The sequence below is a fragment of the Sander lucioperca genome, chromosome 5 (genome assembly GCF_008315115.2).
Source record: "Sander lucioperca isolate FBNREF2018 chromosome 5, SLUC_FBN_1.2, whole genome shotgun sequence".
In the NCBI taxonomy this organism is placed as follows: domain Eukaryota; kingdom Metazoa; phylum Chordata; class Actinopteri; order Perciformes; family Percidae; genus Sander; species Sander lucioperca.
In genome coordinates, this window is record NC_050177.1 from 40,648,543 (window position 1) to 40,673,535 (window position 24,993).

General features: G+C 42.7%; 1 protein-coding gene across 1 annotated transcript; it reads right to left on the minus strand.

Annotated features, from left to right (window-relative positions):
* Positions 1-267: 267 nt before the first annotated feature.
* tmem91 (transmembrane protein 91) lies at positions 268-23,865 on the minus strand. Its single transcript, XM_031286995.2, has 4 exons — positions 23,243-23,865; positions 10,672-12,288; positions 3,628-3,774; positions 268-441 (listed from the first exon to the last, which is right to left on the minus strand). The coding sequence occupies exons 2-4, from the start codon at positions 11,110-11,112 to the stop codon at positions 286-288; spliced, it is 744 nt and encodes a 247-aa protein (XP_031142855.1). The 5' UTR covers positions 11,113-12,288; positions 23,243-23,865; the 3' UTR covers positions 268-285.
* Between the last annotated feature and the right edge of the window lie 1,128 nt (positions 23,866-24,993).

Consider the following 24,993-nt stretch of genomic DNA (forward strand, 5'->3'; position numbering starts at 1 on the left):
AACGGCGTTGATAAACACGCTAAAAAGCGATTACGCGTCTTGATAACACGCCAAAATGGCATAAGAATTGGCGTGTCATCCATACGCCACTTCTTGAGATCAGTCTGCTGCTGAGCTCTATACACCAGCTCTCCAGTTGTTTTCACTCTTTTTCCAGCTCGCTGTAGATAAAACATGACGACAGACAAAGACTGTGATTATTTCACATTTACAGGTGATACGTTGTGTTGATAATATCCATGAGATGCATGAGGTCTGTTTTTTTTTTGTGTGCATGAGTTGCTTTTATGGTGGCTTTCCAGACAGGTAGGAAATCAACGCAGCGATGGCACAGATGTACGTTATGATTCCAAACACGATGGAGAGCACTGATAGCCACAGAGCCTGGCGAGACGCGGCGTTGGCACCCTGGAAATCCCCCTGAGCCGAGGCCTTGTTGGTCTGGAGGAGAAAGAAGAGCGAGATGAGGATTAGACGGGGGGAAAAGAAGAGGAGAGAGGGGCATTCATCATCATTTGTCACTGTCCTCCCTGGCCTCCACTTTCCTCTTCCACTCATTCCTATCAGACGCTAATCCCACCGGTGGTGGAAGAAGTATTCAGATCCTTTACTTAAGTAAAAGTACTAATACCACACTGTTAAAATACTCTGATACAAGTAGAAGTCCTGCATTGAAAATGTTACTTAAGTAAAATAATTTAAGTATCATCAGGAAAATGAACTTAAAGTATTAAAAGTAAAAGTACTCAATGCAGAAAAATCCTCCCATTTTAGAAAGTGTAAAGGCCCTGACACACCAAACTGATTATTGGCCGTCGGACAGTCTGGCGAGGTCATTGACTCGAGTCTGTTCGGTGTGTTCCGTGCCGTCATCCGTTGGAGGAGCCGTTGGACTTCATTTGGGCTGATTTGACATGTTGAATTGGAAGGCGGGCAGTCGGACTCAATGACCAATCTGATTGGTGAAGCGCTAACCCGGAAACAGGGAGCGGGATGAGCGTGACTAGAGTCTCTCAAAATCTGACGAAAATCTTTTAAACTGACCTTTGTCGATCTGAAATGAAGACAGATTCAGCAACTGCACGGCCTATTTCTCGCTTAAACTCTTCAGAACTATTTTCGTAAAACATGAGATCGTGTTCCGAATGATTGTCTGGCTTTGAAATTCCGGAGAAGCCAGACCCACGTGACGCGTTCGTCCAATCAGCTGCCGGTTTTCATTTTTTGGGCGACAATACAGATTAGCGCCGCCTGCTGTTATGGAGACGTATTACGTCTCGTGCAAGCGCAGAACGTACGCTGAAGTCAGCGTCGCTTCAGTGTGTTCCGAGGCACTTTTTTGACCAACTCGGGGAGGCAGTCAGTCCGACTGCCTTTTCTGCTGAAGGTCGGCCGTCGGGTTGGTGTGTCAGCGCCTTAAAGGATCCAAACAGTTGTGTATGTAATGTAATCAATGGTCTAATCATTTCAGCTGGACTTGTAGGCCCTTATATTGTTGGCTAGTTTGATTTCTAATAAAACATCAGATTTTATAAACTACGTGTGTTTTGTGCGCAGAAATCTTAATGTGTAAAGTAACTAGGAACTAAAGCTGTCAGATGAATGTAGTGGAGTAAAAAGTACAATATTTCTCTCTGAAATGTAGTAGAAGTAGAAGGAGTAGAAGGTAGAAAGTGGCATGAAAAGAAAAGACTCAAGTAAAGTACCTCAACATTTGTACTTAAGTACAGTACCGGAGTTACATTCCACCATGAAGCCTACATTATGTTTCGTCTCTGAATCCTGAATCGTCTCTGAACCCCCCCTCCCCCCCCCCTCTCTGGTCCGTGTCTTTGACTCTGACTCTGTTTCAGGTAGCACTCAACAATATTGGAATTGTATCACCTTGGGGCTTCTTGTTATGACTCTAATTAAACCCTAACGAAGGCCATTGATCTGATCAAAAGGCCCATGCAGCTTGCTGCCAGTTAATGGGACCCCTGCAGTGCTGGAAAGATGCCTTTATAAACTCGGGGCCTCTAGCGACTAGAGATAGAGATGTTAGGGGCTTTTCCACACTGCCAGTGTAATGTTGACTGATGGGATAGTTTGAGCAGTCATAGCGTCCCCTTTTTTTCCCCTTTGGCTTGCTCCATATTTCCACCAGCTTTGTCTTAGAAGAGACTGATCAGACACTGATTTAGACACTAGAGGAGAGAAAATATATGAGCTAGCATTGGAAATATGAATATTATAAAACAGGGATTACATATCTAGACACTTGCCTACTGATGTAAACCACAGAATAAAGGGAAAGATACTGTTAATGACAAAACAATTATACTGTTATTAACCATATCTGTCGCATTCTGGGGTTTACATCAGTAGGCCGGTGTATAGATCAGTGGGCTCCAGCCAGCATTTTGATGAGTGTTAGCCGACTAAGAATTTCTTTAATCAAGTACAGCCCTAGTTTTTTTTAAACATCTAAATGAAGCTTATGTATGAACATTCAGTATGAATTATGAGACAGAGAGACTGTGATTCTAAAATGTAAATGTAAAAAATCCTCGTAATCATCCTTACTTTGGACTGGACAGCTCTGTGCTGTTTCAAAGCTCTTGTGGCATAATCTTTCAAATCTAGGTGTAATCCTCCCTGTCTCAACTCTAACCCAACTCCATGTGCACACTTGCGCAGCACTTAAGAAACTGGACCTGTTAGTCTACACACACTGCAGAGGGGAAGAAATCCCCCGTGGCTGTGAACTACAGTGCCACGTTGTATCATGTCAGCTCAGGACAGACTGTGTGTGTGTGTTCGTGCGTGAGTGAGTGTGTGTGTGCGTGTGGGTGTGCGTGCGTGGGTGTGTCTCTCTGTCTGTGTGTGTGTGCGTGCGTTTCTCTATCTGTGTGTGTGCATGCGTGTGTCTGTGTGTGTGTGTGTGTGTGTGTGTGTGTGTGTGCGCGTATGTGCATGTGTCTCTCTGTGTGTGTGCGTGCGTGTGTCTTTCTGTGTGTGTGTGTGTGTGTGTGTGTGTGTGCGTGCGTGCATGTGTCTCTGTGTGTGTGTGTGTGTGTGTCTTTCTGTCTGTGTGTGTCTCTGTCTGTGTGTGTGTGTGTGTGTGTGTGTGCATGCATGTGTCTCTGTGTGTTTGTGTGTGTGTGTGTGTGTCTTTCTGTCTGTGTGTGTCTCTGTCTGTGTGTGTGTGTGTGTGTGCGTGCGTGCATGTGTCTCTGTCTGTGTGTGTGTGTGCGTGCGTGCATGTGTCTGTGTGTGTGTCTTTCTGTCTGTGTGTGTCTCTGTCTGTCTGTGTGTGTGTGTGTGTGTGTGTGTGCGTGCGTGCGTGCATGTCTCTGTCTGTGTGTGTGTGTGTGTGTGTGTGCGTGCGTGCATGTGTCTCTGTGTGTGTGTGTGTGTCTTTCTGTCTGTGTGTGTCTCTGTCTGTGTGTGTGTGTGTGTGTGTGTGTCTTTCTGTCTGTGTGTGTCTTTCTGTCTGTGTGTGTGTGTGTGTGTGTGTGTGTGTGTGTGTGCGTGCGTGCGTGCGTGCGTGCATGCATGTGTCTCTGTGTGTGTGTGTGCGTGTGCGTGCATGTGTCTGTGTGTGTGTGTGTGTGTGCGTGTGTGTGTGTGTGTGTGTGTGTGTGCCTTCTGTGAAAGGTAGAAGGCAGCGATGCCCAGAGGCCAGAAGCAGCAGAGCATGGAGAAGAAGGCAAGACCCAGGTAGTCCTGAGGGATCATCAGAGGGAAGTTGCTCTCACTGTCTGTATCACTGAAGTCATCAATAGACGAGTCCTGGGATTCAAACAGAGTGCATATTAGGTTGAGTTCAGGTTATATTACCAACAAAAAAAAATGCTATCTGTTTATGCAAGTAGTTTTGCTTTTGTTTGCCCAGGTTTTAAGATTTCTGCCTCCACACAAATGAATTGGAGATTGATTTTCCAGCAATTGAACATCATATTTAAAAATAATAATAATAATAATAATAATAATAATCTACAACAACATCTTTACATAAAAAATGTCCCCATAACTCTAGATACTCCACAGAACACACTGCCAACCTTTTTACATGGGGACCTTTTATTTTATTTTATTTTATTCAAAGCAGTTCAGAGATCTGTGGGCTTTCCAGAGTAACTGGGACATTGATTCCGGAAAGACATGCTGAATATATGCTACATTTTTAAAATGTCATTTTTTAAATTCCTTTCAACTTTGTGGCAGCCCATTGCTCTTCATCTGAATCGTGTAGAGTTAATAATGCCCACTTGCTTGTATCAGTTTTATCAAGGTGAAACAAGCAAAATCAAAACTCTATGTGCATAGTTAGATACCACTATAAGTGAGAAATGTATTTTTTGTAATTGGACTCATAGTCATAGTGTTGAGTATTATTTATTTTAAAAGTTGCATTCAACATACAAAGATAATATGCGCTAACACTAAGTCACTGTTTTACGGAAGCATTCAAAACGTGATTTTTGTTTTGTTTGTTGCGTTCACGTCCTCTACAACAACTGTTAAACTTTGCTGGTGCCTGTAAGACAATGTGACTGAATGGGGTTAGTGTGGATGTGCACTAGCTCTGCTGACCGCAGGCCATTCGTGACTCACGCATCTTTTTGAAACAGCTGCATATTCAATCTGACTTCCTCTTTCACTCTGGCCTTGTCATATTACTCTGCTTGTTTTTATTTTGTGCGTGAAATAATTGTGCATTTTGTTTTCCAAAGATGCTGCCGTAACATTTGAGCAAATGCTTCAAAGACCTGCACCCTTTAAAAAAATAAAATAAAATCTTATCCACTGATTTTTAAACATTAAAGAAGAGTACATTATTATTACAAACAGTACTTTAAAGATTAGTTCACAAGGTGATTTTAATTTTCTTGTTGTCATTCACTCCATATGCCTGTTCTCTCTGATTTGTCCTGTCTGGAACTATTCTCATATATCAGGAACAGTGGTGGAACAAGTATTCAGATCTTTTACTACAGTAAAAGTACTAATACCACACTGTAAAAAATACTCTGTTACAAGTTAAAGGCCTGCATTAAAAATGTTACTTAAGTAAAAGTATGTAAGTATCATCAGGAAAATGTACTTAAAGTATTAAAAGCAAAAGTACTCAATGCAGAAAAATCCTCCCATTTCCTTCATTTGGGCCGATTTGACTTGTTAAATTGGAAGGCGGGCAGTCGGGACTCAATAACCAATCTGGTGGAGTGCTAACCCGGAAATGATGAGTGGGATGAGCGTGACTAACGCCTCTCAAAATCTGACAAAAATCTTTTAAACTGACCTTTGTCGATCTGAAATGAAGAGAGATTCAACAACTGCATGGCCTATTTCTCGCTTAAAATGTTTTCAGAAACACGTTTTGGTGAACTATTTTCGTAAAATACGAGATCGTATTCCGAACGAGCCGCCATGATGGTCTGGCTTTGAAATTCCGGAGAAACCAGACCCATGTGACGCGTTCGTCCAATCAGCTGCCAGCTGTTTTCATTTTTTGGGCGACAATACAGATTAGCGCCGCCTGCTGATATGGAGACGTATTATGTCTCGCGCACGCGCAGAACGTACGCTCAAGTCGGCATCGCTTTGGTGTGTTCCGAGGCACTTTTTTGACCAACTCGAGGAGCTTTTCTGCTGAAGGTCGGCCGTCGGGTTGGTGTGTCAGAGCCTTAAAGGATCCAAACAGTTGTGTGTTTAATGGTCTAATCATCTCAGCTGGACTTGTAGGCCCTTATATTGTTAGCTAGTTTCATTTATAATAAAACATCAGATTTTATAAACTACATGTGTTTTGTGTGAAAATCTTAATGTGTAAAGTAACTAGTAACTAAAGCTGTCAGATGAATGTAGTGGAGAGTAAAAAGTACAATATTTCTCTCTGAAATGTAGTGGAGTAGAAGTAGAAAGTGGCATGAAAAGAAAAGAGTAAAGTACAAGTACCTCAACATTTGTACTTCAGTACAGTACTTGAGTAAATGTACTTAGCTACATTCCACCACTGATCAGAAGTGATCTTTCCAGAGCATTTTTTGTCGACATGACGCACAGGGAAATCTCGAATTGAGCCAAAAGCCAGATGGACGTAGGGCCCTATTTTGCACCCGGTGCAGCGCAACGCAAAGCCCGACGCAAGTGTTGACCAGCAAAAACCTGGTCTAAAGTCAATAGCGCAGCATTTCATTGTTATTTTAACACTCATTAGTAAAATACGCCTAGGTTCGTGCACAGCGCGTGCACACTATGGTTGTTACACACACAGGGAAGCACAGCAGCACACAAACATGCAAAAGATTACAAATAAAAATATTACGGTGCTAATCCGCCATCATAATAGCAATGCACCAAGGTACAAACGCGTCTGGCTTTTAAAGGGAATGGGAGACACTCTGATTGGTTTATTGCATGTTACGCCCAAAACACACCTATGAATTAATGAAGACACTAAGCACAACCCTTTTGAACCATGCGCCCGGTGCACGGACCCTTTTTTCCACCGTCAAACTAGCAAAAGTGGATTCGGACACGCCCTAAACACACCTGCGCCATGCGCTTCACGCCGTGCGCTTAGATCGTTAAAATAGAGCCCACTGTGTTAATATGTAAAGTCACTCAGGACTCAGAAGGTCTTCTCTCCTGCTCTCTTGCTCTGCCATTGTATAGTATTGATTAGCTCCACAGAATGACGCGATGAAGCAGTTTTGGGCTCCAGTTTGAGTCGTCTAACTAAAGTGTTTGAAGTGAAACAAAGGAGAAGGAGATGCTTTGTTGTGACTCTTTGAGGTCACTGCAAAGTTTTATTCCCAGAGGCTTGCGGCTGTGCATCCCTGCACTACTGCCAGCATTCACAATGAGCTTGGTATTTCGTGTGCTGTTCTTTTGTCCTCCTAAACTCCTAATTGTGAACTTTGCAGCATCCTCTTGATTTGAATGGTTTGCGGTACTTCTGTACTACTGTTTGTCCACTGGCTTGTGTTCTTAATCAAAGTAGTCTGGATCAACGGAAGTACATTTCCAGGATAAAGCCTGACATCAAAATGCCACAAATGGCAACAAATTGAAGATGATTTTGAAAAGAAGAAAATTTGGATGGTGCAACAAGGCAGGCCTGTTTGGTTCCTTTGGGGAATGATTGTAAAGATTTACAAAGAATATGTTTACGGCATTTCCTCTCTAATGCCGTTTTTCCATTACATGTTACCTGCTCGACTCGCCTCGACTCTACTAGCCTTTTTTGGTTTCCCATTATGAAAAAAAGTCCCTGGTACCTGCCAACAGGCACTTTTTTTAGTATCACCTCCGTCGAGGTTCCAAGTGAGCTGAGGCGATACCAAAAGGTGACGTGAAAACCTGCAGACTACTGATTGGTCAGAGAGAATCGTCACTAATCACTGCATCATCATTGCTAGCGACCAGTGTTGGGCAAGTTACTTCCAAAATGTAATACATTATAGATTACTAGTTACTGTCATTTGAGAGTAATTAGTTATATTACAATATTACTGTCTCTGAATTGTAATGCGTTACACTACTTTTGCATTACTTTTGAGTTACTTTCACCAAAATAACAGGGGAAGTTTGATTTGGCAGCTAGCTTGTTAATTTCACCACCGGATCAATAAAGTCTCCTCTTTATCCACTTTAATACTTCATAGATTATTCATATTTTGTATAATTAATATAAATATGCAAAGTAACTAAAGCTATAAAAAATAGATAAGTAAAATGTATAATAGGCAAGTAGGAGAAAATGAAAATACTCAATTAAAAGTACGGCATTGTTGTAAAATGTTTGTTTATAGCACTTGAATAAGAAATTCATGTTGTTTAGGTTAAAACACTCTAAAGGAAATGTTCAATTATAGTGTGATTAAAACTCACTATTTACATTATTTACAGTACTTCATTTACAGCTGATTTGTGAAAAGGTAGCCTACACAACCTTATTTAACAGTAATTTAGTTTTACTGCGAACCGTCACAGGAAGTGCTTTTATTTTGAAGTAAGCTACACGGAAGTTGTCTGTTGTGTAGCCTACTCTTGCTAGCTTACTGAGATGCAACATGTCCGTAAGGCTGAAGTTGTTCACTTTTTTGTTTGTAAAACTGCAACATATTGAACAGTAAATGGTCACAGTAAAAGACAAGCGCTTTTGGTCGTCATTCGAAGCCATTCCACTACAGGCATAGTTACTTTCCACCGCTGATAAAATGCAATGATATTTACGTGTAGCAAGCCTCAACATTAATTCCCGACATGTTTATATCTGTCAGCCGCTGACGTACCGTCACCTGTTGGGACATACATGCTGTCCGTACCGTCTCTGGTTCTGACCACGGGAACAGAAACAGGACAGCTCACTTCAACGCAGCGTAATAACTCCTGAAAATAATATCCATCTCGCAAATGTATCTGTCTCTGCAGTCATCTCAACCATCGAATACAGCGACAGGAAAATAATACGGCTTTTTTTTTTCCTGTGAAGAAATGTGTCGCGGTGTTGGTGAATTCTTAAAAAAAACAATGCACCACTAAATGTTGCGTTAAAATGCGTTGTAACTCGCGTTACTGAGACTGTAACGAGTATAATATTACCGAAATTTAATTAGTAATGCATTATATTACTGCGTTACAGCAAAAAGGAATACATTACTGTAATTGCGTTACTTTTGTAAGGCGTTACTCCCAACACTGCTAGCGACAGATAGGGGTGTCCTGAACAAACCCGCCATTTTTAAATAGTTTAGCCAGCTGTGTTTTTTTTGCTGCCTCAAGTTTCTTTTGAAACAAAATTTGTCTTCTGGATGTGGCAACAACAACACACCTTCGAAGTTCTATGTGTGTGTCGCGGTAGCTCACGGCAGTTTCCTGCGGTGGCGCTATGATGACCGGCCGCGCTCGCCTTATGCATGAGGCGGTACTAAATCTGCAATGGAAAATGGAGGACGGGACACTGCGGCCGAGTCGAGCCGAGCCGAGTAGAGTTGCTACTAGCAGTGGGTAAGCGCCATAACTGGGAGGTTTTGGGAGCGATTGGTGGGATTGCTGTGGACGAAGTATACACAGAGATACACTGGTAAGAGCCAATGAGGTTTACCCATGTATCCAGCTAATTTAAATAGCTCACGGTACTGTATTCTGAACAGTTAACTTGATTTATTATTGTATGTGGTGTTTTCTTTTGCGGGGTGCAAATGTTTCACCAAAACGAGTTCCTTCCTGAGACTATTTAGCAGAGATTTCGTCGCTGCGTCTGGAGCTTAGCGCCGCCCAAGACGATTGTGATTGGTTTTAAAGAAATGCAAACAACCCAGAGCGTTTTGTTTTTCTACGATCCCAGAATGCATCTATGGTGTAGCCAGACCTTACTCCACAGCACTGTGGAGATATAGCTGGCAATGTGAGACTAAATCGAAGTAATAATCGTAAAACAGCCTTTAGCCTTTTAGCTCACAGTGGGTAGTTAGACCTTTTGATACAACCTTGCGGAGAGACTTTTCATAATAATCTAAACAACCAGCGGCTACTTACTTGTGCCATTTACATCATATACGTTCTCATGTCCCCAAAACATCATATGACCACTGTAGTGACTCTTAAAGCTAATTTACATTTCACTCTAGGGTGGGCTTTGCTCAGTGATCTATGAAATAGAACTGGCATCCTCCATCGTTGCTGTAGTGTCCTGACCTGCACGGCAGCAGGAGAGCAGTTTTATGTAATCTGCCTGTTTGACAGCAAGCATTCAATTGCTGCCTACCTTTGAAATGCATTGCTCATATGTCTATTTTTATTTTTCCCAGAATCTGTACTGAGAATATGAATCTCTCTTGCTTTTTATGCAAATCTCCATCAAACGAAACAAAAAACAAAAAAAGGATGTGGTATAAATTAGATGAAGAGATATGATGATTATTTATGTGTAGAGATGAACAATTAGCCAATTAATTGATTAGTCAATCTTTTCAGTAATTTATGCCTCCATAATTGCCAACCTATTCAAAACAAGACACTTGAAGATGTCCGCTTGGACTCTGGGACATTATACTCATAGTTTTTCACTATTTCCTGACGTCTAATAGGCAAGACAATAATCGGTAGTTTCAACCATATTTATGTGTTACTAGTCTTTCTCTTAAACATCTGCAGAAAGGGAATGAGTTGCACTGCTTTCCTATTAGGGCTCGGTTAAAATAATCGATTCTCCAATAAAAAAAATAGTTTGAGTGATCAATTAATAAAATCCTAAAATTCAAAGTTTTTATGTATGCCTTTTCACCATGGATGTATAAGTAAAAAGTACTTACAAAAAATGTTTTGTGGTCACTTCTTAATGTAAACATTAACCTGGTGCATTATTGAAAAAAATATTTGAGGGTTGATTTATGCTTGTACAATGTACAGCTTAAGTTCTCTAAAAATCTCTTTTATATCGAAGCAAAATTTGTATTGTAACTGAACTTTCCCTAACCTAATTGATATTGAATCGAATCGGAAATGTAACCGAATCGGGACCGTGTGACTCGGAATCAAATCAATTCAGGAAATCATTGGCGATGCCCAGCTTTATTTCCTATATGAAATTGTCATTATTTTGTTTGAAATGAATGCTTGATTTTACAATTTGGAATTTAAGAATGTGGTGCACATCACGTTCCTGGGATGTCTTACGTCAGAGTCTGGAAGCAGGTCATCCTCATCGTCCACGCTGTACGCCTCGCTGTGGAAGTCCTGTGTCTCGGCCAGCAGCTTCCTCTCCAGGGTGGAGCCGGGCCGAATGTCCACAAAGGTGGTCTCCAGGTAGTCTTTGCTGAGCAGGGAGTCTGAGTGTCCCCAGATGGGGGCCGCTGGGTAGAAGGACTCCAGTGTGCGAGGTAAGGAGCAAGGGTCCAGTAGCTGCTGCTGCTGAAGCTCTGGAGGATGTCCACAATAGCTCCTCCACGCTAATGGAGGGTAGGCCCTGTCCTCCTCACACCTAACCAAGACGCCCTTAAACGTCCCGCCAGGGGCCTGTCCGGTCGCGGGACCCAGCCCCATCCCCGGAGCTGATGCACGGCTGTTATTGGGGCCTTCTCCCAAAAGAGGGTGCTCCAGCTCATCTAAATTCTCCATCCCTCTCTTTTAATACCAACAAGAGGCCACTACATCAACAACCAAAATCTAATCTGCAAATCAATGTGCGGAGCGTCTCCCTAAAGAGCGCCCGATGGGTTTATGCAAAGGCAGCTGCTTTGGTGCCTTTAGTGTTTCAGTGATAATCCATCTTTAATCCTGTTCCTTAATTTTCATGTTATTATAGGCCTTGGTCAAGAGGCCAACAACACACGCCAGGTTTATAAAATATCCAGTGGTAGCTTTCTCCAGTGTGCTATGTATGGGATGTGCTGAAATTGTGTAAGGGGATTCAAGATCCTCTTTTCCTCACATGTCATAAGCTATTTGTTTCAGGGCTGTGATGGCCGCCCCACGTCTTTCATTTCACATGATTGAATGCGTCAGTGTTCATGAATATGCTAATGCTGGCTACTTTCTCTCTCATACAATATGGAAATGTCAATTCCGATGATGGAGGACCTTGATTAGCCCCAGACAGGCTAATGAAAACACTGGGCAATGGGATTTTCAGTGTGATTTGCCCTCAGCGACTCATGGAAAATGTCTCTTGCAATCACATGTAAAGTCTTAATCTAAGCACAATGTCATGTTATTAGCATGAAAGCTCGGGATGTCAATCTTTCCCTGGAACCGTTCTGGATGGAAATGGCCAATGAGTTGAGAAATGATTGTAAGGAGAAAAACAAAAATGACTTTCAGTCTGTTGTGACATACAGCCGTGCGTTGTTTTTTTTGCACTGACACTGCTTTTACAGGCCAAAGGCAGCCCGCCTTCAAATGACTGGAGTGACGCACAGCGGGGTGTTTTGCAGCTTGAATATGCACAACCTCCGGCAGCAGTCAAACTAGTGGCGCAATGAACGGATTGGGGCCATATTTGAGGGCAGTTAATCTGTAAAAGCAATGAGGCTCCAGAAATAGAATCCTATGGTGCACATCGGCAGGTCAGCCGGCCTGCCAACATGCCTGTCCTCTGTTGTTGCTGCAGGAAGCGATAATGAAGAAATCAAAGTCCTTGCCTGTTGTTTTATGGACGTGGGTTTGCTGCTTGCCACGGCAGCGCTCCTTTGGGACATGTATTTTTAACGTACCCCGTCCACCTTAAGAGGGTTCCATTCGGGACAGACGAGGAGTCAGCCAGCTCTTTGTCCAGTATGACAAGGACGATGAGGTCTGTTAAGAGAAGAACAAGGTCACACAAAATATTTAGACTTCACAGCTTAACTCCAGTTTGGACCAGAGAGGTATTATTCCTCACACACACATGCTGCCTTCTAGGGCTGCACGATATGAGGAAAATATGTGCTATGCGATAACGTTGTTGAATATCACAATTGCATTAAATAAACAGATATTAAAGTGTTCTCAGTTGAAGAATGGCATTTTCATTATAAAATGCAGTTTTCTGCTGATATTTTATTTCAACTAACTCAAAAATTCTCGGAGTGTCTTTTGCGAAGTGTCACAGCCTTTCACAATGTTTATTGCGCCAGTTGATATCACCATGACTATAAAAAAAACGATATATTGTGCATCCCTACTGCCTTCTACCTTTCACAGAAGGTACACACACGCACACACACACACACACACACACACGCGTGCACACATACACACATACACACGCGTGCACACATACACACACACACACACACACACACACACTACTTGGACTACATGCCTAAACCTAACCCCTATCCCCAAATTCCCATTCGATAGAAGACGTCAGCGCAGTGCTACAGTGTTTGTCTGTCCACGTAGTCCACAGCAGCTCCGACCGGCATCACAGCGTCACTGTCCTCAGAACTAGTTGTCCTTACAGGCAGCACAGCTCCAGAGGTGCTGACAGGACACATTGTCTTTAACAGGCTGACTAATATCATGAATTCAAAGCAGGGCTTAATGAGCAGTATACAGAAACGTCCGTTGCCTACCATAGTTTGAAATTCTCAAACTGAAGCCGGGAATCTCAGTGTGAAACTGTGGACCCTGCTCGATCATGAAATATATAGTAGATAAATACACCTAGCACATTAGTGTGATTTGAAAGACTTCCTATGGAGATAACACTTCCCTGAGTGCACCTGAAAAAAAACTACCCAAAAATAAATGGTTAACCTTGCAGTGACCAGTCCCCAGAAGGAAGGTGAGTCCCCACAATGTTACTAATACAAGAAAAAACAGAAGCCTGATTGTATATGTGAAATCAGTTAATCTGATAGAGTTAAAACTTGTTTTTCCTACATCAGCTACCTTGATTTAAAACCTTGAAACTGTAATCCTCCAGCCAATGGTGCTCGCTGCAAACAAAAAGCAGACTGGGGCTCTGATGACGTTTCATTGTTTAATGTGAATGCAACACTTATCTACCACTGATTGAAATTATTATAGGGACCCAAATCCCACAATTCAATGTATGAATTCCCTGCAAAGCAATTTCTTTTTACAATATAATGCAACCTTTCAAACCACATCCTATTTATGGCAGAATCTGCTTAACTGCATCATGTATCAAAACAAGGGTTATAGTTAGCTAGTTAGTTCAGCTCTATTTATTCAGGAAGTCTCATTCAGATCATGATCTGAACAAATAACATAAACAACATCACTCCAAGACAATACAGTCACACAAAAAACATTCACAAATATGATCAGTAATGATCATAATATCAGTAAGCAGCACTCCATCAGAGGAATGAGTGTGTCTAACTTCAGTTTGTTTTGTAGTTTATTTCAGCAGTAATATTCATAGTATCAGAGTACAAAATAATAAGGTACAGTGTAGTAAAGCTGTTACCAGTGTTACTGCCTGGCACACAACTCAGTATGTTTCAGAGGAAGGCCTATCCCTGATGTTCCAGAGAACTGCTAACTAACTTCAGGTCACGGCAGACAGGGACACTGGACATGGGACACACCATAGCTCGGCATGTTCTTAGTTACTGCAATGCCTGAATGGCCTGAGCATTTATGATATCCCAAATACAAGACTGGTATGCCGTAGCTCGTACCATCAGGGCGTAGCAGGGCACTGCAGAGCGTAGCAGGGTGTAGAAGGGCATAGCAGGGCACAGAGCAGGACCATATGTATTCTGCGATGACTTGACAATCATAGCATATTGACTTGATTGATGTTTAAATGCAGCAGGGATGAGCCACAATCAAAGTGACTTTACTTTTTTTATCTTATTTTACAGGGACAGTGCATCAAAGACTAAGCGCCCTATTTTAACGATCTAAGCACACGGCGTGAAGCGCATGGCGCAGGTGCGTTTATGGCGTGTCCAAATCCACTTTTGCTAGTTTGATGGCGGAAAAAAGGGTCTGTGCGCCGGGCGCATGGTTCAAAAGGGTTGTACTTAGTGTCTTCATTAGTCGTAGGTGTGTTTTGGGTGTAACATGCAATAAACCAAGAGTGTCATCTCCCATTCCCTTTAAAAGCCAGGCGTGTTTGTACCTTGGCGCATTGCTATTATGATGGCGGATTTGCACCGTAATATTTTTATTTGTAATCTTTTGCATGTTTGTTTGCTGCTGTGCTTCCCTGTGTGTGTAATAAGCATAGTGTGCGCGTGCTGTGCACGAGCCTAGGCGCATTTTACTAATTCGCTGTTAAAATAACAATGAAATGCTGCGCTATTGACTTTAGAGCAGGTTTTTGTTGGTCAATGGCGCGATCACTTCTCGCTGCCTCAAGATAGCAATACACCAAGAATTCACCTGAACACACCTCACTGTAAGTCCAGCACGCCCATGGGCGCACAGATGGGCGCAGGTGCATTTGCTATTCAAGCGACGTGGGCGCTGGACGGGAAATTGACAACTGTGTCGGTCTTAAACTAGCAAAGACACTTGCATCGGGCTTTGCGCTGCGCTGAGCTGGGTGCAAGATAGGGCCCTAAGACTCTAAATGAGTCAGAGTTAGCTTAAAAGGATAACTAATTTCCTCAGTAATAGAACTTTGCTCCATTGATTGGCTGGTTCAGTTAGAGAGACTGAGAGGTCAAAAGTTGAAGTTATTTTAAAAACCTAAAAGATTTGGGGCTTTTGAGATAACATTTGGGGCTGGAGCCCCACAAAAAGAAGGTTTAATCAGCTGAGACTCAGCAGAGTATTCACTCCTTGGCTGCAATGCACTTTATTTGTTTGCTGACTGAAACATGACGAAGAAGAAGAAGAGATTTAACTGTTTTCATATTGCCATTTTCCATTTTGCAATTCAGGCATTTCAGTGTCGATGGAGATCTTTATAAATACGCCCTTCGTAGTGTGGCTACATTTTATTGACATGTAAATTATGTTGTCAAATTTGCCCAGCTTAGTAGGGCTTTAACGATACACCAAATCCACGATTCGGTTTGTATCACGATTTTTAACCCACAATTCCATACAAACCTCGATTCTTCCAACTTTTTTTCTGCCACATGGCATCGTTTTGTCATTGATTACATGCCACTTTGGAACACAGTAATACAACAGAGACCTTATTTATTGATATTGATTGATTTCAATATCGATCGATCCAGCATAAGCTTAGCCTACTTTAAAGGTGCTGGTTGACAAGTAGCTAATGCTAATGCTTGGTCTATAACGTTAGCTAATTCTTGGTGGGTAACATAAGATTACGACATCGTTGAACACGCTCAGTTATTTTTAGTATGATACCCCTGTCTGTCTGCCTCACTCTCCTGGCGCTGCAAGGCTTCAGTCGGGATGAGAGCTGACAACAGCTCCGGGACACATCCGCAGTCAGCCCCCAGCCAGCTAGCAGCCAGCCACTGTCATTACAGCAATCCAAACCCGGTCACCACTTAACTCCGGTGCTAAGGACGCTAATGGCAGCTTACTGAACCGTTGGGAAACAGACCCAGGCACCCGTCAGAACAGCGGCCATTCGTAACGTTACACCTCCGTTAGCGTTACCGGTGTTCGTGATGAAATCTCCTCCCTGCTGAAACCCTCCCCTAAATGTACCCGACAAAAGGGGGATAAGGCACCAAAACGACTAATACTAATAGTAATTTAAAGATGTCGTAGCATTGGATCTGGACGGGAAGGATAACTCTGGGAGTTGGAAGGGGTGTGTCGCGATTCAAAACAAGACATTTGAGGACGTCATCTTGGGCTTTGGGAAACACTTTTTTCACAATTTCCTGACATTTTAGAGACCAAACAACTAATCCATTAATCTAGAAAATAATCGACAGATTAATCAGCAATGAAAATAACTGTTAGTTGCAGCTCTATTCCAAACTGAGGAGATCTAAAATTAGCACTTCACTGAGTGGTGGAGAAATGCTACTGTGAGCTGACAACTGAGAAGAGATATAAAATGTCTGTGTTCAGGGTCTTTTCATTCCCTGTGGAATTAGAAACAGTCATTTCAACAAATGACATAATATCTCATCAGTAAGTATTCATTATGCATAGCAGAGTGCTTCACAGGCTCGAGATCAATTCATTGACTCGTTATTGCACGCTTTCCTGCACAGCACGGAGGGAAAAAAAACGGGAATAATTGGGTGTCTTTGGGCTGGCGTGGTGCTGAGGGCTGCATTCTGCTCTGCGCTGACACGGCTTCGCCGTGCAAACCTCCCCTCCTCTTCACCCACTCTTTATGGAGGGCTAGTACCTCTCACACTGAACACGCTGAGTGATCGTTCAACACACTGACGTCAGCCACCGCTCTGAGCAAACTGCCTCCCCCTCATAACACATAGACACACACACACATCTGGACATATGGCGCATACTGCACACACGCACTCATGCTCACTAATATTGGTAGCACTTCAGCAACCTTCCCTTTCTCTTCCGCCCCCATTCCCTCCCAATCGGCTGCAGCTTCATTCCCAGAGAGATGCACTTAGCTTTATTACAGCCCACCCTCCCTCCTGCACCTCTGCCCATCCACCATAAAAAGACTTCTGTCAGCTGTATTATAAGCCGGCCTACTCTTCTGATTCTGCTACACTCATAAAACATCCAGTCAGGTAGAGGGAAGGTTGCAAGGACGCCGCTGCAAATCACCGCCGACACTTTTACAAGACCGGCTCTTCTCTCCCTCCCTATCTCTCTCCTTTTCTAGTCTGGTGCTTTGTCATACACATACACAACCACACATTTACTCAGTTCCCTCCGTTACTTCTACCCCTCTTCTTTCGCTTTTGATCTGACTCCTTCCGTTCTTCATAATCCAGCCAATACTTTCAGCAAAGCCACTGTACCAAACTTAAAACCTGTCTTTCTCTGTACATTTTCTGCTTGCTGGGCGAAAAGAAAGCTTGTTCTTAAGACGTGGAAATGTGCAACCAAAGTAGAAAAAGTGCTTTAAACCCGTCGAAAAAGCAGAGAACTGTTGCTGCTGACTCTTATATATGTATAGATTTTCAGCAACTCTGCAGTCTTTTTGACACTCACCACCTCTCTGCCTCTCAAGCACGTACACACTCATGTACTGAGCTGGAAGTATTTCTGTAATATTTCAGCTGATAAAAATTAAGGCGATGCAGATACAGAGAACACACTCATAGAAAAGAAATGGCATAGTGGCTGTAGGAAATTGGAGCTGTAAACGGCTGTAGGCTCTAATAAAAAGACGTCTTGAAGAACAGCGATGTCAGGCTGATAAGACCAGAGCAGGCTTCGAGATATGCCAAACACAAATTTTAAAAACCCAAGTGGTGCTATTGATTGTATTTCCAAACCCTTTTCTCACTATATCGCCCTCCTTGATCTGTGTGGAGTGACTGACAAGAGCAGAGAGGAAACTGAACAGAAAAGATAAGCGGAAAAAAAGGCAGCGGCGTGGAGCGCGTTGCACAGCTCGTGAAGCCCAAAGTAACATCATGTTCCTATGGAAACAAATTCACCATGGAGTGGAGTGCTCACTGCAGGATAAATGAAGCAGAGGCTAATTTGCCATTTCAGTACTGTTCCTCGGCTTGGCTTGATAATAACTGGATGGGATAATTCCAATGTAGCCCTGCCTTTCAGTAAGGATGTGTTGATGTCACATTAGACTGCAAAGGATGGATCATTTCCACAGAATAATAATAACACATGAGTGCAGTCACACCGGGCACTGAACCCCTCTGTGCAGAATGTGTGTGTGACAGTGTGAGCTCATATATCAGTCCACGGTATACCCTGGTCTAACCTCACACACACACACACACACACAGTGCGTTTCACCATCTTTGTGGGGACCCGTCATTGACATAATGCATTCACCAGCCCCTTACCCTAACCTTAACCATCCCAACTAAATGCCTAACGTTAACCCTTACCCTAACCCTAACCATAACCATAACCTAATTGTAACCCTAATCCTAAAACCAAGTCTTAACCCTCAAACAGCCCTTTAAATTTGTGGTGTCCAGAATTTTGGCCCCACAAAGCTGTCCGGACCCCACAAGTATACTGTATTCCTGGTTTTTGGACCCCACAAATATAGTTAAACAAGAACACACACACACACACACACACACACACACACACACACACACACACACACACAAACTGCTCAGACAGCTGGTGCTTGTGTGTAATGAGGCCCGAGGAAAGAGAAGTTACCCATCTGCAATGTGTTGAAAATGGCTCCAGCATCTCTGCAGAGTGTGTTGTATGTTGTACTCAGTGTTCCGTTACGTGCATCTGTGAGCATCATGGGACACACTGTACAGAGACTGGTTATATATCACAATGTTGTGTTGGTCGTGTGGTCGTGGGTTTGTGTGTGTGTGTGTGTGTGTGTGTGTGTGCATGCGTGTGAGTGTGTGTGTGTGTGTGTGTGTGTGTATGCATGTGTAACGTGTGCTTCAGTTATCTTCTACAACTGCTGTTTGCAATACTCTCCAGGGTTTCCATGGATGGATGTGTATGCTTGTATGTGGATGTTGACCATGTAATACACAGTTACTTACATAAACGCTTATTGTATACACGTGTACATTCCCAAACACACTGTATACAACACCGTTATTTTACTGTAAACTGGGGCTTTATTTTGATCATTTAGGACAACATTTCTGTTGGGAGGGTTTCATGTTTTACACATTGCTAAGATCTGATGATGATGCTGATTTACAACAAAGTGCATGGTAAAACACTGCAACACAGGTGATTATTAATATGAATTAATTTAGTCATTTATGTTTTATCACAAATAGCACCTAGAGCATGACAGGAAAGAGGGGAGGGGGGGGGGGATGACACGCAGTAAAAGGCTGCAGATATATTTGAACCCGTGCTGCTGCTAAGGACTCAGTCTACATATGGCGCACACTCTACCAGGTGAGCTACAGGTCGCCCCAATTAGACAGATTTTAAACAAATCTCCAGTTTCAACATGTTATCTAAAGTTAAGATAACATGTTTAAACCTTTTTAGATTCTAAACCACTAATTAAAAATGGAAAACAAATGCAACAATTAGTTTAAAGGTGCAATATGTAATACTGACAGCTAGTGTTTAAAATAGTTACTGCAGTACAAATTCAAAATACTGGAGAGAGTCGTCTTTCCCCCCCTCCTCCTCCCCCGTGCTCACGCAGAGCTCTGTACCCAACTTTTTCGGCTTAGAATTACGGTAGGAACCGCTAAAAACCCCATAACCTCGGCACTTTCCACACGCCAGACAGACACACTTCATCGGCTTAGAATTACGATAGGAACCGCTAAAAATACCACTACCTTGCCGTCCTTTCCACCCGACTGAAGACACTTCCTTGGCTTAGAATTAGCTACGGTATGAACCGCTAAATATACCACTACCTTGCCGTCCTTTTCCACCCGACTGAAAACACTTCATTGGCTTAGAATTACGGCAACAATGCCTAACACTGCAAACTCACAGTCCTCTCTTCCCGATTTACAGCCTCCCTCTCTTGGTTTCAAATAACTCACCGTTATCGGCTACAGCCGCTGAACAGGCTACACGTTGTAAACAGCCGTGGCTGCTTGCCTGGTCCTCCGGTAACGTTAGCAGTTAGCAGGGTTAGCATGGCGCTGTAAGCCAGGCCCACTCGGGATCACTTCACTGGCTGTGTCTCAATTGTTTTTGCGAGTAACCAACTCGGTACTCTAACTATAATTCAATGTGAGTACACAAATGTTTAAATGCCATAAAATGCCCGTCCCTAGTAGCTGTGATAAATTAGCCTGAAGCTAATGCTTAGCTGTTCAGGAGGAAATTATCCAATTCTGGGTCCTTTTGGGCTCTAAGCTGTCTCCATCTTTCAAAACATCTCCATTATTTACCCGGGATTTGTTACGTCTCTGGTCACACAACTGTTTTTTATGTTGGGTAGAATCTGTCTCCGTTGATCCCGTTCGCTTGTTTGCAGCTTTAATGGCTGTACTAACGTTACAGCTGTAGCCAGGGGCGTAGCACAAAATTCTGGGCCCTGTAGAAAGGCATCTTTCTATGGGCCCCTCCCCGCATCTACAGCTATTCATTCTTGCATCTTTTTGGGCCCTCCTCACATGAGGGCCCTGGGTACTCAGCCCCCTTTTTCCCCCCAGTCCGACGCCCCTGGCTATAGCGCTGGGTTTACGTTTTTAAAGGTATATCTGGCAACCCGGCCAGGCTGTCAAACGGGGCAGTTGATAACAACACACAGGCCAAAACACAAACAGAAATTCTGTCACGGAACGGAAATTTCAAAAGGAGAAAATACTGGCATTAGTAATGTTGTCAGAAAAGATAGTATTTCAACTTAGCATGTTTCCTTAATGTCTGATGACGCACTGGGGTCATTTTTGGATTTATTACAGTAAATATATTACATATTGGACCTTTAAGTAATAAGTAAGTAAAAAAGTAAGAAGATTTTGTTGTTGTCACTTTCAACACAATGTTAAAAAGCTCTGCCCAGAGTTGCCATAGCTAAATGATGACTAATTCTAAATAAAAAAATAAACTTTAGACATTTTTTGTACAGCCAGAAATGACTATTATGATGTGTTGTACGCAGTGTGCAATTTTGTTGGCTAGTGGCAGTCTCTGCATGCAACATGAGCATGTCCATGCAGAGTGATGCAGCAGTCTGTGTCTGTGTCTGTGTACTTTATGTATGTGTGTATGTGTGTATGTATGTATGTATATATGTATGTGTGTATGTATGTACTGTATGTATGTATGTATGTATGTATGCATGTATGTATGTGCGCATGTGTGTATGTGCGCATGTGTGTATGTGTATATGTATGTATGTGTGTATGTACATGTATGTATGTATGTAGCCTATGTATGTATGTATGTATGTATGTATCTAAAATTTCCTTCGGGATGAATAAAGTATCTATCTATCATGTATGTATGTATGCACTATGTTGTGTTGAATTATTTAAACAGCAGATATTGTTTGTTTGTCCAAGACAAATTTCCTTTGGGACAATAAAATCTCTTAATATCTTATCCCCCCATATTCTTGACTTGAGTGAAAATTATATTCATGCAATAAACTCTTTATAAAAAAATGGTGGCTTACACAAGCCTGTTATTGTTTGAATATATATCAGTTTAATCGTAGTAATTTGGTAAAGCCTGTGAAAATGTATGTTAACACTGAGAACTGCCACAATGTTGAAAAGAGGCTAAACAGGAACAATTCAAAGGCTGATGTCATCTAGTCTGTTATCTGTGTAATGACCTGTGTGTGTGTGTGTGTGTGTGTGTGTGTGTGTGTGTGTGTGTGTGTGTGTTTAATTAATCAATTAGCCTCTCACAGAGGCTCTCACATGAGTGATGATCTATTACACACACACACACACACACACACACACACACACACACACACACACACACACACACAGGTCATTAAACAAGTAGAGCACAGTCAGCGGAGAAAAGAGCTGCTCTTAATCAGGAATGCGTGTCCCTTTTTCTACATTGTCCCCTGATACACATTTTACATTTCACACGTGATCTCACAAATCACATTCAATCAGGTTTCAGGAATGCTGCATGAGCGTGCATCGGTTTTATATTCCTGCACTCCAGGCTTGTGCTACAGCAGGAAATAGCAATAGCAACATAAACAATGGAGCAGAGCTTTGTGTGTCTTTGTGAAGAGCGGGTTGCTCTGCTGCTGTTGGGGTTCCACTCCAAAGCAGCATATCCTTTATTGTACTGTATATATATTCATAAATATACACAGAGAAAATTAATCTTCAATTTTATAAAATAATGAACTGAAGAGCTCTCACTTCTGCACTGTACAGTAGGTGATATGATATCCTCTTTTTCAATATTACAGTAATATAAAATGAGTCTCACTTGCAAAGAAGATTATTGACATCAGAAACACAACCATAATTAATAAATCCCCTTTTTCAAACATTAGCCTTGAATCAATAATGAAACGGTTTCATGTCAAAACAGAGATCCCCTTAAAGGAGCAGTGTGTAGGATTTAAGGAGATCTATTGGCAGAAATGGAATATAATATTCATAACTATGTTTTCATTAATGTATAATCACCTGAAACTGTGAACTGAAAAAAGTGATGTGTTTTCGTTAGCTTAGAATTTCTATTTAATCTGTATTTGTCTTATCTGTTGTGTTTGCATTTGAGCTGCTACCTTATCTTATCTTACAGTATTTGAGATGAGGATTGTATGCACTCTCCACCCAAAAAGATATTCATAAAAAAAGAATATTTAAAGAACTATAAGAGATGACAACGTACAATAACAGCAATACTCTCCTAAATAATAATAATAATAAGAAGAAGAAGAAGAAGAAGAAATGGAAGAAGAAGAATAGTGTGCTTGGTTGTAGCAATTACACTAATCAATAAAGTTCATTTTAATGATATAAAGCTTTTACTGGTAAAACAATATGTAGGTTATTGTTATGGAACAAGTAGACTAGTGGTTTTATAAAGGTAACAGCATTGCTTTCACATTTCATATTTTTGTTTTATTTTAATGTAACTCATCATTACGATTTGCAAGTGCTGTTTCACAAATGAGGAGGGGGTGGGGGTGAAGGTGAGGGAACAGTAACAAAAACATTTGGAATATGCAACGTTAGCAATAAAATGTCAAAGATTAGTCAAAGAAACAAAAATAGTCAGAACACAGCCCGGGGTTTCCTATGGGTTCCTTTAAATATTTCCTCACCTTTACGTTGGGAACGGATCCGTCCTGTCCTGTCCTGTCCTGTCCTGTCCTGTCCTGTCCTCGGGTCGAGTCCTCTGAGAAGACACGGGGAATCCCGTTTATACCATCCACACACGGCTGTCTGCTCCACACTGATCCACTGGTTTGCTTGCGTTTGGCGTGGGCATGTGCAAAATGTGTGTGTGTGTGTGTGTGTGTGTGTGTGTGTGTGTGTGTGTGTGTGTGTGTGTGTGTGTGTGTGTGTGTGTGTGTGTGTGCACTGTATATGTATCCTACACGTGTTTAGGTGAGAGAGGGAATGCGTGCGCTGAGTCACAGAGAGTCAAACATCCGTCCGTCGAGCGGTGCTGATGCGGCGGTGAATGCATGCGGATGCCCCCCTGTCTCAGCCTCCACCTGTGCAGCGGTGGTGTGGGTGGTGTGCATATGCTCTGTCAGAGAGTCCCCTTCCCCCTGCACATCATCCTCTCTCGCATCGTGCTCGGCTCGCTCTCTGTCCTCGCAGACAGGAGAAGGTATCTGATTAATCCTTGTTGCGGTTGCACTGCGTCTTACACGGTGTCAACTTTCTTCTGCCACTCTCAGCTTTTCTCTGACTTCGCAAACACGTAGCTCTCTTCGTCTCTCTCTCTCTCTCTCTCTCTCTCTCTCTCTCTCTCTCTCTCTCTCTCTCCCCCCCCCCCCTCTCGCCCTTTTGCCTTTCCTCAATTCTACTACCTTATTACGGCGGAAATACTGGGTCCTAAAGCCTACTGGAGCATGTGTGTGTGTTGTATTTCAATTACTCTAAGGTCCTCATAAGGATAGAAAGAACAACACCCACATGCAAAGTGAGGACATTTTGCCTTTTCTTACTTCCTTAAGAGGATTAGTAGGGTCAGGGCTTGACTTTGGGTTGGAATCAGGATTGGGGTTAAGACTTCAGCAGGGGGGTGCCTCAGCAACAATTGTGTTCATAGGGATGCCTAGGATTCTGGGCAAGCTGCACATGCAATATCCGCAGTGTGCACCAAGGCGCAAGTATGAGATGAGAATCTCACTGATGCAGCTGGGTGGGGGGGTGTTGTGTGCTGTTGGTATGGTATACCAGAGTGGAGGCAGTGAGATGCGTCTGCCCCTTCATGTCTGCTTCACCCTATGACCCACTTTAGCTGCCCGGGCCAGTCCAAATTAAGATCTCCACATCAGAAATAGACTCAAGATGCAAAAAACAATCATCCCCGCTTCGGGCTTCATGCTCATTTTGCCTCTTTTCAGGGGGAGGCGGCGTGGGATAAACCTCAGGCATCGCTGGACACCAGCAATCAATGAAATCCACAGGGCTTACGCTGAGTATTTAATGAGGTGCACTGCTCTTAGCTAGAATCCCCCTCCCTCAGAAACGCTTTAACCTTTGGGCTGTTTTTTGTTATTGTTTTTTTAGTGTTCTTTCCAGCCGGTCAGCACAGCCGCAAAGCTGCCTATGTGATGGCCCATTTGCCTTTGGCTGTCAGAGTGACAAGCGGCCTCTCAGTCCATCATGAAGCAGGGATCGATACATTCTCCTTAGTCTGTGCACATCCTCCCCCATCACTCTATATTGCGTCTCTTTATTTTCTTCCACCTTCCTTCTCTCTCACCCTCTCTCTTCCGGCTATTGCCCTCCCCCACCCCCAGAATAAAGAGGACATGGAAGGAGATAGAAGGATTGATTTGGCGAGGGGAAAGTGAAATGAGGGCACTAATGCTGTTGCTCAGGGTGATACCGATGT

Bases quoted from the DNA above. Each gene is read 5' to 3' on its own strand.
- tmem91 (XM_031286995.2), bottom strand. From the start codon at position 11,112: ATGGAGAATTTAGATGAGCTGGAGCACCCTCTTTTGGGAGAAGGCCCC. The intron at 3,775-10,671 runs GTAAGACATCCC...TTTGAATCCCAG, and splicing joins ACCTGCTTCCAGACTCTGAC to GACTCGTCTATTGATGACTT. The intron at 442-3,627 runs GCACACACACAC...TTTCTCCTCCAG, and splicing joins CCTTCTACCTTTCACAGAAG to ACCAACAAGGCCTCGGCTCA.